Raw genomic sequence first — 16,206 nt, 5'->3', positions numbered from 1 at the left:
TTTTCATTTTTTGTATTACGGGACCCAGAGATCGAATCATGCTGCAGCAATGCACTGCAGGGCCGACGCAGGGACCTTAGTAGTCAAGAACCGTCTTTAATCTGATACAATACAATATCAATCTAACAAACAGTCATTAGAAAAGTGCCTCTGTTTTTGCTAGAATAGTTAAACCTGAATATCAATAAATTTTTTAAATTTTAGACGGTGTTGGCAGAATTTACATCGGCGTGTAGTTACAATAATCATCAAGATGGCCATTTTCAACAGACATAATTCTTGCCTTTTCAAGTTAAGTTTTAAATGTCCCATCTTTAATAAAACCATAAAAAATGTTAATAATTTTAAGTAAAATAAAAGGCAAAGTAAACTTTGCAATGAGTACTTTGAATAAAAGGCAAAGTAAACTTTGCACGGAAGATCATCTCTGTCAACACCATCTAGTATAGCTTGAGATGGTACTGAGTGAAATATGACAGAAACAATTTTCGACTCGGTTAAATAGAGCTAAACTCTTCAAAAAAGTTTCATAAATGCAGGGCAACGTTCTTACACCTCTTAAAGCTGTTTCTGCATAGATATGTTGAAATTTATCTGAAATACTAACCAATCTTTAACTCTTGGCAAGCCAGTCGCATTTTCATCAACCAAACGATGAATAACATTGTCGTTCTCGAGGTTATTATTCAGTCGACTGTCCTGAAAATGACACAATCTCAAAAACAATAGAATATATTAAACAACTTTATATGACTTGAGACCCAACTGAAGACAGGAAAATGGCAGAGTTAATTTTGAATGTGTCATGTAACCTTTTTTTGGAAAACTCAAGTGGATTTAAAATCCACTTCCTTCAGCTGCTTGGGTTTCTATGACTTTTGATTTTAATGACATTTAAAGTTTGTATTTTTAAAGTTATAACATTTTCCAAAGTGTTTATGTTTTTCAAAATTCCTGTAAGAGTTTGACATTGTTACACATTTTTAGTAAAGATAGTGGATGGAGTGAAGATCTTAAAAGTAGAAAAGACAGGCCCAGAGTGTTTTCGCCATAGCTGAAAACAGTTTGGAAGAACAGGAAGATAAGTTTGCGAACCAGCATTAGAATATTGGAAGCTATAGTGATGACTCTTGTCATGTATAGTTGTGAAACGTGGGTGCTCCGAAAGACGAAGGATGATTTATTTGACGTTTGTTAGTGAAATTGTCTAAAGAATGTTTTGGGTACCCTTCTATGGTCTAACTAAACGTAATGTCAAACAGTAAGTTGTACGGAAAAATCTGGCTCAATCCCTCTTTCTATGGTAGTAATGGGAGAAAGATTGAGATGGCTAGGACACGCTCTGCTTACGAAAGATGACAGATTGTCGAAAATTGTCCTTTTTGGTGGACCATCTAGGGCCAAACAAAACCCAGGTCGCTCCCAAATTGGATGGGAGGAGGTCTTAAGAAAGGATTTAAAGGCAATTGAAACTTCTTGAGGCTTTGTAAAGAGGGAGGGTTTAAATAGATTGTGATGGGGGAAGATGTGCGTGAGTAGCTCTAGTGGATCCAGGTGGCCTGGTACTGCATGAGTTGTTGGAAGAAGAAGTGGAAACGCCCTTATAAGTAATAAAAGATAACAGGAAAAACCTTCTAGCGTTTTGGCCTGAGCAGGGCCAAAATATTAACAAGAAAATTTATGAGAAACAATGAAACGGAATTTATCTAGTCTCTAAGACTCAGAAGGCATACTTCGTGTGGCACATCACTTGCTCCTAAACAGATATGCAGTGCATAAGAAAATGAAACGCTATTACAAACTTTTATTCAACAAAACTAACGGCTACAGAGTATCGCAGATTGCAAGTCATCTATAAGACTGTAGGCCAACGAATCCAACTTACGGGGAAGGATTTACTTAAGCCTCAGGCTTAACGACAGGGTTTCAAGGGTTTCAACAGGGTTTCAGGGTTTCAAGCTTTTTACGACAGGTGCTTCAATAATTTGAATGAATGTTCAAATGATTATTGATATAATCTCTGATCTCCCTTAATAGAAAAAATGCATTTGTATATCAGTGAATATAGGATGAAGCGCACAGTACGGACGCTAAAGGAGGAAAAGGCCCCTTTTATTAAGGACAAGATAGTTTATTTTTACAAATTTTAACTTCATCCTGAAAAGCAAAAACGGTAGATGAATTAATTTCTTAAACCATGGGTCTGCAGAAGTTAAAGTTGACGAAAAAATGGGATTTGAGGAGATGGTAGTCTTCGCCATATTTAGATAACCCTGGGCACGATATTAAAGACAAACATAAGATGAATCTTAAAAAACAAGTGTTTTCAAATAAAAACCAAGGACGGCATTAAATTGCATACAAATAGAACTTACAGTATATATGAATTCGTAAATATTTTTTAGGTCAATATTAAGCATTAATACTAAAAATTAGATAATTAGTATACCTAATATTCAGCAGTCATTCTTCATAATGCTTTGAGAGCGACTGCTGAAATATTAGGGAAATTAAAAATGGATAAGATGCATTTTTTCCCAATGCCTATGAAGAGCTTATTACTGCGTATTTGCTTTGAACAATAAAATTACTATATAATTTTCAGTTTAAAGTTTAAAAACGCAATCGGTAAGTAAAATAGCTGCCATGACTCATTAACTATATTTGTCTAATCCATAACTGATTCTAAAAATCAATATAAAACCTTAGCGCAAAAACAGGGGTTGAGGAGGAGCCGCTCATAATTTTTGTTCGTTTTATGTTCTAATATTTCTCTTTACTTTCATCATTGCTCTTTGCTTACGACGCTTAACTATTTAACTGACAATGCCATTTCTTTAATGTCATGTCATTCTTTTAATTTATTTAATGCCGCTATCCTTCTGGTACTGAACATTATCCACAACTTAGAAACAACACACGCCACGCACCTAACAACCAAAAATTTGTTGGAAAGATATCGATGTATTCCGTCTATTATAGTTACGGCAACAATTACATCGAAATGAACTGTTGTTCTAGTATCTATTTCAGATTTGTTTTTTCTTATTCTCAAATCTGTTAAACATGTTTATGTTGTTGTATTTACCTGTATTATACTTTTTTTAGAACTAAAGTGGTTTACTTAAAATTAGTACATATCTCAATTTTGACCTATAGGCCATAGGTTGCCCACAACTGATATAAGCTGTTTCAGTTTGAATATTTGAATAAAATCTCAGGTTGGTGAAAAAATTAAATGAAACCTTATAAAGAGGTTTCTTTTTTGCATCAATAATCTTTAATTTTTCTATAATAAATCACGCTAAAAAAATTCATTAAATTCACTTAAATTCATTAAAATTCATTCATTACTGCGTACTGGCAGTAAAACCAAGTAGGACTTGGTTTGAACATATGGGCTTGGCATTTATTACTTTTACCAAAAAATATATATATGCAAATATACTGACCATTCAAAATATCTTTGAGTGTAAAATTGGTCCCCAAGACGAGAAATCCATCCTAAAACTATCAATGTCGTTGGGAATAAATAACCAATTTCTGCTGAATATTACATATTTACATTAACATCTCTGCCAAAATGTTTTTTTTTTATCACGAAAAAGCCTACCAGATTGGTGGTGATGCATTCTTTGCTGTAAACTGTCTTTGAGAAAAGCTGAATACTTTGCAACTTATAAAGGGTCATCATATAAACAAAAAGTTAAGACTTTAAAACTCAAGATAAACGTCAAAAACTGAAAGACATTGTTTATTTAAGATCCAAAACAGGAGCCAGTCATTAATTAAAGACAAGAATTTATGTTGTTAAGATGATAGAACAAACCAAAAATAAATAAATAATGAGAGTTTGTGTTGTATTTTAACCAACCTGATTTTATCTTGGACAAGAATTTATTTATGAAGGAAAAACCTGACAGATAAAGCGGAAAGGTTGAAATGAAAAATGAATCTTGAGCATAACAAACGAGGGATAAAAAGTGCCTGAAGGGGTGTTGATTGCATAAAGGATACCAGTTTGTCCATAGAAACCTAATAGCCTAATTAGACTGTATTTATCGCTAATATAGCTAATAAGAGACCTACTAAGGGGATATCTACAGGGGGAAAGTCTGAAAAAGTTTCTCAGAAGCGAGGGCAAAGTTTGGATAACTCAGAACACGAAAATGATTATAATTTCTGCAAATATCTCATATGGTAGTGTCTTTTATTTCAAGCTTCTCTCCCCGTGCAAGTGCCCATGGGCAGTTCTAATTTGAAAAACTCGTCATAGACCTGAAGAACAGTATTAACCCCACAGTTTATTGAAAAACAATTTCTTTTAATGTCATATACCAAAACAATTAGCTGGTTGCTTCGAAAATGGACAAAAAGATTGTGTCCTACAAAATTAGCCGTAATTTGATCAGTAAAATCAAGCCTGTCTTTATAGGAAATATTATATTGGTGCGTAGAAAGATAAATATGAGCTAAAAAACATTCACGGTCAGGCTCGGTGGGAAAAAACGATTTGACATGAACAAAACTTGAAAAGCACGAAAATCCAGATTCTATGTGATTTTTGACAGCATTCCCGTTGTTTTTCTCCTCCCTTTAGCGAGGTCCGAAAAATGTATTCCTTTCATGTCCCTTTTCATTAGAAAAAAAAGTCACATGGGCCAGCTTGGGTGAAGAAGGTGGTGGTTTTGACACAGTGGTCATACGATTTTGGAGCAAAAACCAGAGCAGAGAAAGTGTTTTGTGAGCGGGAGAATTGCCGTAATGCAAAAAAGTGTTCTGGCCTTTTTCCATTAATCTGGCCTTTTTAGTTGCAAACTGTTGCGTAATCTTCTCATAACCTCCAAGTAAAATCCTTGGTTCACTGTCTGACCAGGTGGAACAAATTCTAGATGGACGACTCTTCTGATACCAAAAAGAACAAATTCGTATTTTGTTAAAGTTTAACTACACCTGACGAGCTTTTTAGGATGAGGCGATTTGCAATCTTCCCTCGACCTGGCTGCTGCTTAGTTTCTGAATCGTATCCACGGCATCATTATTCATCACCTTTGATAACCTTGAAAAAAATTCGATCATTTTAGAACTCTTCTTCAAAGCAAAGCATGATTCCACATGGCTTTGTTTTTGTTGTCCAGTCAGATTTAACGAACAAATTTTGCCGTCACCCTTCTCATCCCAAAATCTTAAGGCATAATTCTCTGTACTGAATTCCAATTCACTCCAGATGTTCCTACGACTTCTTCAACAGTCTTTCGTGGGTCTTCCAGATGATTTCCTGATATTATTATTTTTTTTTTACATTTTCGTCAGTTCGGGCTGCCGAAGGACCCCAGAGTGAGTTTGATGGTCATTTGACACTTCGCCCCTACTAAAACGGAAATATCACTCAAACAATTGAGTTTTCCCCTAAAATCATCCTTGTAGGTCATTTTTAACACTTCAAGGGTTTCTGTGCCATTTCCTTGAGTACGAAGCAAACTTTGTGGCTATTCACTGCTCACGAGAATCAGACAGATGAAGAGCGCACAAAACGACAATCATATTAATTTTTTGCAGAATATAACCTTCTACAGTACAGCAGTTGATCAAAACCCTGAGGTTCTGAAAACCCCAAGTTCTTTAAAGCACATAGTGATCAAAAGGCAGCTAGGGTATCTAGAGGGATTGGTCTGATTTGGCGTCTGAGATATTAGTTACCTTGTTCTGCCCTTTTAACACTTTATCATTCTATTGTCAAGCCTTATATCTCTTATGGTTGTTTGATACGGACTAGTAGATTTTATACAAATTTTTAACGTGTTCAGGTTTTACAAAATAAAGCTATAAGACTAGTAGGAAATTATGTCCATGGTGAAAATCATACAGTTAGTTGTTATAGGAAACTTATAATTCTTAATGTTAGGCAACTTCATGATTATCAACTTGCTATTTTTGTATTTCATAGTATTTATGGTTTATCCCCTGAAATTTTTTGTTAAATGTTTACAATGTGATTCTGTTGATTCTTACAAATGTGATTCTTCGTATCACAGTTATGAGACTGGAAATATGGATGATATTTGGTATATGAAACGTCACAACTCTCAGAGGGAAAATTTTACTCCCAGGTTTGCTGGACCAGTAGTAGGGACTTCTTTACCAATGAGTGTAAGGTTATCAGAAAACGTTAGCCCTTTTGAGAGTAGACTGAAGAACCACCTTCTGGAAGAGATTGAGTATATAATTTAAATGGGATGGCTTATTGTCTTGTTTTTTAAGTGGGATTTTTTCTTCTCTCTCTCCCCCTCTCTTTCTTCTTTATTTTCCTTTTGTTTTATTCTCATTTCATCGTGTTGGAGAGCAATACTTTGGTTTTATCGTGTTATTTTTTGTTCCTAGCACCCCGATTTCAGCTTATTCTTTAGATTATGGTAAAGGTCAAAGCTTGGCAGTTTATGAGAAAAGTGTAGACCTTAGGCTGCATTGATCAATATGACTTTGCATTTTTGAAAACTTCGTAGAACTCTTGCCGGGGGCCAAAAAGGATGGGTTTTGTTTGTCTTTGAGCCAGAGCCTATTGTGTGTGAAGTGAAGTGGAGTTTTATAGCCTATGTCAGAGAGAACTATCTGAAGTTATGCAGTCAAGCTTTCGTTTCATCGAACCATGTTTCTGCTTTCGAGTGGAAAGCTCCGTTCTAGCAGGCAAGCCGGGAGGCACCAGTTTCAAATTGAAGATGGACTAAAATCTATAGCTGTTAAATATATACGGCAGTTACCCGGCCCAATAGCCAATATATCTTCTTTGATAATAAACAGAAAAATTTAAAGAAACAAAAAGGTGGCATTTTCCCACGGGTGGTATCTATTTTTTCTACCCATTTCTGTTCGTGATTTCAGCTGAGTTTAGCATTTGGTTTTTTCGCACTTGGGATTGCGGTAGAGAAATGGTATCAGATGTGCCTCTTAGACTTTAAATTTCTCTCATTGCTAAAGAAACTAGAGTTTATCCCTTGCACCTTTCTAAGTGATGACATTAGAAACTTGGCCTTGGCAAAAAAGTCAACTTTTGAACTAAGACAGATAGATTTTTTCTAGACGGCAGTTGATAGCTCTTGATGAACTGATTAAAGAATATGTCATCCATTTTTTGGTTGAAAAATTCCTTCATGAGATATACCAGTTAGAAAGTTTAAAGGGGTTGACAACTTCAGTAGTAAGGTATACACTGAAACAAAAAATAGGCCGATACCAATTGTGAGACATATAGGGGAGTTTTAAGCAACAGTCGGCTGTTAGCTCATAATCATTTTCGGCAACGAGGGGTTCGCAGCTTTTGCTAGTTGGTGTGTCTATTATTTGTTTCCGGTGTATTTGATGGTAAAACCAATTTGGTTCCAGTGGCAAGACATGTAGGAGACTTGTAAGTAATAATCGGCTGTTAGGTTACAATAATTTTCATCGATGAGGGGTTTACAGCTTTTGCTAGTTGTAATGAGGGGTTTGGAACTTTTGTGAGTTGATGTACCTAGTATTTATTTTAAGATCCTTACAGATCAACAACTTCAGTGTTTAATCGAAGCGAGGAAACAAAACCAAAGTGTTGCTCTCGCAACACTTTACTTTACGAATCCAAACAAGGGTTGCCGCAACACTTCACGTTGCCCATGCAACTTAGACCTAGTTTCAGTTTTTTTGTTAATGTTGTCGGTATTGTTGTAAATTGAATGTTTCTCAACCACTACTAGCAAGTCTTTAACTTTCTAAAGTGGCTGGTGTGGTTCTTCTGTATATTGATAATATGTTTAATAAAAGTCTCTCTCTCTCTCTCTCTCTCTCTCTCTCTCTCTCTCTCTCTCTCTCTCTCTCTCTCTCTCTCTCCTCTTTCTCTCCCTATTTCTCTCTCTCTCTCTCTCTCTCTCTCTCTCTCTCTCTCTCTCTCTCTCTCTCTCTCTCTCTCTATTTCTCTCTCTATTTCTCTCTCTCTCTCTATTTCTCTCTCTCTCTCTCTCTCTCTCTCTCTCTCTCTCTCTCTCTCTCTCTCTCTCTCTCTCTCTCTCTCTCTCTCTCTATCTCTCTCTCTCTCTCTGAATCTTATGTCAGAATTCGAGTCTCAGAGTATTCAAACTAAAACACAAATTGTTGTTAAAATACTTCACTAACATTCATTATTAGTTGTTGTTGTTGTTTTTTTTTAAACTCTGCATTTCATCCTCCATTCTCGAATAAACGCTACAGTAACAAAATTCTTGCTTCATCAGAAAATTCAGTCAGAAAATGTATATTTATTGGATTTCCAAAGTTCTTCCAAACCTAATTGTATCCTAATCCCCTGCTTTTAAGGCTAGTCCTAGGCCACGCATATGCAAAAGTTTGATGATTATTATTGCTTTTAATTGATGTTATTTGGCATCATGGGTCAACTGTTGATGATAAATAAGTCTAAAAAATAATAAACACCTTATAGGTAAGGGGCCTGTGTGTTTACCCACGAGTAACAATCAGGAGTTTTTTCAGATAATGTTTTTCGGTATCTATTGAATCACTATCTCATTAGGAACCTCCCCAGGGTCACTTAGCGCGTTCCCAAGGGCTGGGCTAAGGAACACTCTACTTATGTGCAGGTTTCCACCTATGAAAGTAGGTACACACCAGGGGAGGGGCAGTGGAAGGGCAGTATATAAGCAAGCAATTGAATTTTCAGAGCCGGTGCAGCTGTATCTGGGGAGATCGACGATAATTCATTAATAGCTACCGCTTCGGGGACAGCTGACTATTCTACAGCCATGAATCGCGTGAGAATATTTATGCTGACAACTTTAAACCTGTAGGGAATCATTTATAAGAAAAATAATTACCTCATGCGTACCTGAGACCTTCTGAGACTTTTTCTACTTTCTGATGAGATTTCCAAGAATAAAGTGCCGATTACCAGTCTCACAGAAACCTGTCTTACCGGAAGTGATGAAGAACAAATAGGAAACAACCACTCGTTGCTCTGGTCTGGAGGGAGCATGAGAAGGAACGGCGTTGGCCTCGCGCTAAGTGGCCTTGCAAAAAAGGCATTACTCTTGCATGAAGCCACATCACACAGACTAATGAACCCCCGCTTTGGACACAAGCATGGCAAGATGACCATCATCGTATGCTATGTACCAATCATGTATTCTGACAACACGACCAAAGAAGAGTTCTACTCAGCTCTTACCAGATGTCTCATGACTGTTTCTCCCCACGATATAACTATTCTTCTCAGTGATTCCAACGCCAAGTGCGTGATGATATGGGTGTTTGGCATGGCACAATTGGTCCGGTATCCCCCGGTCCACTTAATGATAATAGCCTTCGCCTACTTGAACTATGTCGCTCCCATGACCTTACTATCGCAAATTCCTACTTTCAGTGCAGAACTATCCACCATTACACGGGGTATAATAATGACAGTTGTACTAAGAAGATGATCGACCACGTCATTATTTCTTAAAGCTTAAGATCATCATTGAAAAACTGCAGAACTTACAGATTAGCAGAGATGGGGAATGCACAGGCTTGTATGTGCTGAAGTTCAGCTTCACCTCCAAGCACAACGACCGGAAAGAAACCCAGTCGCTGCATATATTGGGAAACTAAAGGAGTCGGGTACTCACCTGAAGTACAGTATTAAGTTGTCAAATCGCTTTGAGCTCTTTAGCAAACTTAGTACCAGCGAAGGTGCCTGGAAGTATTATAAATCACAAACGAGCGAAGCGGCACAACCCGTGCTTGGCAAGAGAAGTTTTCTAAAGAAATCAGGGCTAACTAATGAAACACTGCAGGTCGTTGAGCAAATATGAAGGGCAAGATTCCTTGGAGACATGGCCACTTATTGAAGGCTTAATAGAATGCGGAACAAACTCATTCATCAGGACCAAACTTAGTTCATTACAAGGAAGGCCGATGACACTGAACTAGCTGCAAAAAAGAAAGACATGGGTAGCCTGTTCAAACATCACCGAGATCTAACAGATTATAAAGCTTCCATCTTGGGACCAGTCCTATCCAGGGATGGGACACTTCTTTCTGACGAAGGCTCTTGTTTTGAGCAGTGGAAGGACCACTTCTGCTCGCTCCTGAATTATGCCAGCCCGTCTGTCCCTCCAAATTTTAGTCTCACCCAGCCTAGCATTCAAAGAAATGAAGCAAATGTTTCCCCAGATGAGGCCTTCAGCCCTTCAGAAATCGATAATGCAGTTAATAGGATCTAGAATAATAAGGCTGCTGGTATCTGTGGCTTAAGCTCCGAACTTCTGAAATATACAGGCCCTACAATGCTTCTGTTACTCCACACTCTGTTCTCCGTGATCTTTCAAACGGAAATAATCCCCGAAGATTGGTGGAAGGGTGTCATTATCTCCTTATGGAAGAGGAAAGGCTTTACAAGCGACTGCTAAAATTACCCTGGAATAACTCTGCTGTCAGCTCCTGGAGAACTTTTCTCAATAATCCTGCTGGACCGATGTCAGAATGTTATTCGTAGGATTTGGTGAGCGGAGCAAGCTGCTCTTATGTGGGGCTGTTTAACCGTTGAACAGATTTTCACGATTTGACGGTTAATAGAAAAAGCTATGGAGCTCCGACGTAAAGCTTCTCTTGTCTTCGTTGACTTCCGTGCTGCATTTGATTCAGTGAACCGAGATGCTCTTTGGTGGATTCTAGAATCGACTGGCATCCCTGAGAAATACTGCAGACTCTTCAAAGCTCTACACCACGGTACAGAGAACTTTGTTCAATTCAACGGCCAGAGTAGCTCGTTCTTCCAAATCACAACAGGAGTGTTTCAAGGATATGCAATGGCCCCAGAGCTCTCCAATTCCATTATAGAACACATTATGACAAAAACAACTTCACGTCTTAGTTTTGGGCTCAAGTTTGGAGATCACGTCATCTTAGTTGCTGATTTTGTCTATGGCCTTGCCATCCTAGCGGAATCCATGAATCGGCTGCTGGAAGAGCTTCGGGTCTTACGAGAAGAGGCCTGAAGCGTGGGACTGCAGATAATCTGGAATAAAACAAAAATTATGGCTACAGACCTGTCTTTTCCTACTTTTAATTCGTCAGTTAGCCTAGACAGAACAACTAGCATTGAAATTGTCCAAAGACTCGCCCACCTGGGCTCAACAATTTCCTCAGATGGATCACTTCTCCCCGAGCTGCAAGCAAGGATATCCAAAGTGTCTTCTGCCATGGGAAGGCTGAAACGTCATCTTTGGCGAAAATCTAACATCATTTGTTCAACAAAACTGCGGATTTTCAATGCCCTCGTCGGCTCTATAGTGCTTTACGGGGCTGAAACATGGCATGCATCAATCGCAACACTAGAGGCCATCGATGAATTCCATACAAAGACCCCGAGAAGGATCGAAGGTCTAAGGTGGTTTAATTTCGTGATAATAAGAAGCTGATGCAGCTCACCCAGCAGTTTCGGTTTTCTATCCAAGCAGCTGAGCGTACCTTGCGATGGTTCTGACGCCTACTTCGAATGCCCCTGCACTTACCCGCAAAGATGAACTTTAACTCTGACCCTAAGGAAGCCGATTGGAAGTGACCCTGCGGCCGATCGCAGAATCGATAGTATAACAGCCTGTCTGAGTTTCTGGCAATAGCATGCATCAGACCGAGCGAGGCACAAACGCTCGCACTGGACCGAAGCGGATCGAGGGGGCAGACATCACTCTCTACATTGAGCAGCGCCCGGCAGTAGACTTAAGTCAAGTAAGTCAAAAGTCATACGTACCCTGAACACTGCCCCCGAGAAAGATAAAACAGTATAGTTGGGAACTTACTGGTCTGGTCTAAATTTTCCTTCCAGTTACAGGTGATATGAAACATAGAGATATTGCGCTTATAATATTGGGACGTAATGATGACAAACACCAACAAGGTGTAGATTTCTACTGTATAGTAAGGTAAAAAAAAACCACTAATTACAGTAACTTCCCTCTCGGAACTGCTGATCATGATCCGCCTGAAAGTTTCACCCACTAACATTACAATCACTTAAGTATACGCTCCATATTCCTGCAGAGATGACAAAATATCCAAAAACTCCTATCTCTAGATTAAATGCACAATTGATTCTGTCCCAAAAAAAGACACTATCCTTTTTTATTGGTAACTTCAATACCATTGTTGGAAATGACCACACTGGACACAAAATTGCAATCGGCTAGTTTGGCCTTGCTCGAACGAACAAAGAGATGAGTACCTTGTTGAATTCTGCGGAGACACCGATTTAGTCATCACAGACACAATTTTTAAGCACATACCTCGTCGTAAAACATCATATACCTCACCTGATAGAAAACTCAAAGTCAATAGACTATATTCTTGTGTCTAGACATTGGAAATGTTTTGTTGTAAACACGGTAACGTTGGCTAGTGGCAAATTAGACGGTGATCATTGTAATTTTTAGACTCAAAATGAGACCTAAAGCAGCTTCAAAGTTGTATACAAAAAACCCCAGATTTTGAATAGATCTCTTGAGGGACGAGAATGTACCTAAGACCCACATCATCACCCTATCCAAAAAAAATATCGAAACACACACCAGTTTTCTGCTTATTCTGTATAAGGGTAAAAATGGTAAAGTAAAAGGTGAGGCACTAGACTTTAGAGCTCTTACCAGCAGTGCTAATATCTACTTTTGGCCCCTCCGCCAGAAATTAAATGGAGGGTAGGGTGCCAGATACCTAATCCTTCTGCTGTTCTGCGTATCTTTCCTGTTTACCTTCCCCATGTTGTTCCCAATACCCATGTGGAACTGAGTCGACTAGGCTAAGGTTAAATTGTCAGACCTCTGAATCCCCGTCCCGAGCCAAATAATCGATGACTTCAGGTCCCTAATACTCGTCTTAGAGGACAAGTATATATAGCTACTCTGTCTAAAGATTGTATAGGCAACCTGGTGACTAGCAGAACGAACATCAGATACGATGTCACCCATTCCACACTAGCCATCTAATAAAAAGCCAAAGAAAAAACAAAAAAACACCAATGACTGCACAACTGACGTTAAGAATATTGCTTTTAAATCGGAATGAGTAACATCAATGTATGAATGCAAGGTATTGTTACTATGACTTAGTGGAAGCATTCACCAAGTCAAACAGTTTGTGGGAATGAACTGTAAGCAATGAGTGACGTGGCTCAATAGTAACCAAAACTAAAAAAAAATCGAATTCTGATAGCAATAGATATATTAAAACAATCGGCTAATTTTGCTGATTTCAAATATATGACACTCATTAAACTTTGTTTTACCTATCAATGGCTACGGGCCTGAGAAAATTTGCCTGATTTTCGAGAAAAGGTTGAAACACCCCATACATAACTAGATATATTAATGAAAATTGCACCATCAAATTCAGTGTATTAGAAAACTCTACTGTAGAGTTTTCAAACTCCCATCTGAAAAATGTAGAATTTTACTTATTTTTTTACCAAAAGAAAGATCATGGATGCGTGCTCATGTTTTTTCCTACGGATGATTTTAACGAACCAATGGCCCTAGAATATCGAGAGAGGGCTTATTCAAATGGAAATTGTAGGTTCTAGATTTCTTTTTATGCAACCAAATAGATCGGACGCAGCTATCATGCTCATTTTTTCGTCAAAGTCGTTTGATCAGGATTTTGAGGTGGTCATATTGTTCAGCATAGTTGAAATGTTCAACAATTATGCCTTTGGAGACAAAACAAGCCCCCACAGCCCCTGGAGTAACGTCCTTAATTAATATTATGAAATTTGCCCATTGATTACATACGGTATAGTATTCGTTTTGGGAAGTATGCATACCTTTTTTGGTGGGGGGGAGTGAATTTTCTGTTGGGGGATTTTCCACAGGGAGAATTTTCCATGGGTAGAGAAATTTTGCTCTGGAGGAATTTTTCAGAATTCCTGTACGAAATTCTTTTTATTTGTCGTAATTATCCGGGGTAGATTTTCCCTGGTATTCAATTGTCTAGAAAATCTTCCTGTGGAGGGGGGATTCTCTTGCATTATTTCAAAACGATGAGAAGCTAATTAAAAAAATAAGTCTTTTCAGCTGAAAGCAAGGGGAAACATTAAAACTTAAAATGAGCCTAAATTATTGCGTTTACGAAAGGAGTTGACCACTCCTCAATGCCTCGCTCTGTACGTTAAGTTTGAATTTTTGTCCCAGCTCTTCAAGAACGACTCCTGAAAAACAAGGGCCGGTAAATTAGAACAGTTAGAAGCTAAAACAAAGTACTGAAAAACTTTAGAACAAAAAGTACTGAAAAACTTTAGCGCGAAGAGCGAGGTATTGAGGAGGATTCAATCCCCCTCATATACGCAATAATTTATGTTTGTTTTAAGTTTTAATGTTGCTCCTCACTTCCCATTGTAAAAACTTATTTGTTATTTAATTAGATAAAAACGACTTTTACTCAACTGAAAGTAAGGAGCAACACTGAAGCTTAATACGAACAGAAACTATCCAGTATAAAAGGTAGCTCCTACTTCATCAATTCCTCACTCTTTACTCTAAAGTTTTTTAGTGCTTTAAGAAAATCTCTAATTCCAATTAAACGGCCCTTGTGTTTTAGAGTAATTCTTAAAAAATTGGAACAAAAAGTCCACCTTTAGTGTAAAGAGCGAGGGATTGAGGAGGGGACAGCCACTATTATGCACGGAATAATTGCTGTTCATTTTAATTTTTAAGGTTGTTCTCTACTTTTGGTTGAAGAAACTTGTTTACTTATTTAATTTCTCATCGTTCTCCTAATAATGCCGGGAAATCTACCTCCCCGTTACTTCAAATATTCCCTCATGAAAAATTCCACTATGGAATTTTCTCCTATGTCAAATACCCGGAAAAATTTTCTTTGGATAATTCCCCCAGAAAAATATCTTTCGGACAATTCAACCTGAAAATCCTCCTTCCTTTCATTTGAAAAACGCTTATTTTTGTTTAATTTCTTATCGTTTTTTAAATCAGTGTATAAATTTCACCTCCTTGGAAAATTTTCCCCGGGAATTCCCTCCTCCTAAAATTGAAAGATTCTGGAGAATAACCCCAGGGAAAATATTTCACGTGGGAAATCGCTCCCCAGGAAACACTATCCCTGGAAATTCCCTCTCTCTAGAAAATTTCCCCTGGAATATTTCCACTTGTAAAATTGAATTGCCAAAGAAAAATTAAGACAAACAAAAAGAATTCCTTATACAAATTCGGGCAAATTACCCCCATGAAAAATTTACCCTGGAAAAATTCCCTGGAAACTCTCCTCCCCGGGAAATACTTCCTGTAGAAATCCCCCCCCCCAAAAAAAAATTCCCCCTTGCTGACAAATGTCTGCAAGGTTTTTGGTACTTGTCTGTTGAACGAATCACACTCAAGAAGTACACCGTGTAAGATCTGACAAAAACCGGTTTGCCTGTGAGAAAAACTACGGTATATGTATATTTTAATTAAATATTTAATATTTAGAGATGTTAAGGGGTTTGTTTAAGTTAGGTTCTGCATTTAATATATATAATGCGGTCTGCGCGGCCTGCTTTCCATAATTCTTTCTCGTAGTTTCCCTAATTTTGTTTCTACATATTATAGTATCACCATGTTTTGGTATATTTCATTAGGATTAACATAACTTCACCTCTTGTGTATGCTTCGTTTAACAGACAAGTACTCGTTTTCCAGTAACAAATACTATATGTAAACAATGCGCAAATTTGTGAACTTACAGCCCTTTTTCCAGAAGCTCTTGGGGGTCATCTGTGGCGTCGTTTGGGTGGGGGGGGTATCATCCAATAATTTGGAGAGAATATATTTATGTAGCTAAAGCCCCTTGACTATCCAGATGGAGACACCTCTCACCCCCTCTCCCTAATAAAAATTCTGGAGATACACCCTTTATAGCCCTGGGGGTTATGTCATCCCCAGAGGCATAGTTATTGGACCTTTCAACAATCCTACACAAAATGATTATGTCAAAATTCTGCTTGGACGTCCTTGCGTTGGAGGATTGCTAGTTTCCCTCCATTACTTTTTATCACAAAAAATCCATGTTTTTGTAGATAGGAGATTGAAACCTCTACAATAGGGTTTTTTCATATGCTGAATCTGAGGAACTATTTACCATTAAGATGGTTTCCCTTTCTGGGGGTATTCACTACTTTTCTAAGAATCTGGCAAATTTTTTTTAGGCTTTTAGCTTTTGATAGAG

General features: G+C 37.9%; 1 protein-coding gene across 1 annotated transcript in view; it reads right to left on the bottom strand.

The window, feature by feature from the left end:
* The window catches only part of LOC136028548 (uncharacterized), a gene marked incomplete in the record, with an annotated part of 245,638 nt that overhangs the window by 24,500 nt on the left and 204,932 nt on the right, over positions 1 to 16,206 (bottom strand). The window contains 1 exon segment of the mRNA XM_065706396.1: positions 608 to 699. Within this exon segment, the coding sequence (XP_065562468.1) occupies positions 608 to 699 (92 nt within the window).

Source organism: Artemia franciscana, chromosome 1 (assembly GCF_032884065.1).
Source record: "Artemia franciscana chromosome 1, ASM3288406v1, whole genome shotgun sequence".
Lineage (NCBI taxonomy): Eukaryota > Metazoa > Arthropoda > Branchiopoda > Anostraca > Artemiidae > Artemia > Artemia franciscana.
This window is presented reverse-complemented; position numbering and strand designations above follow the sequence as displayed.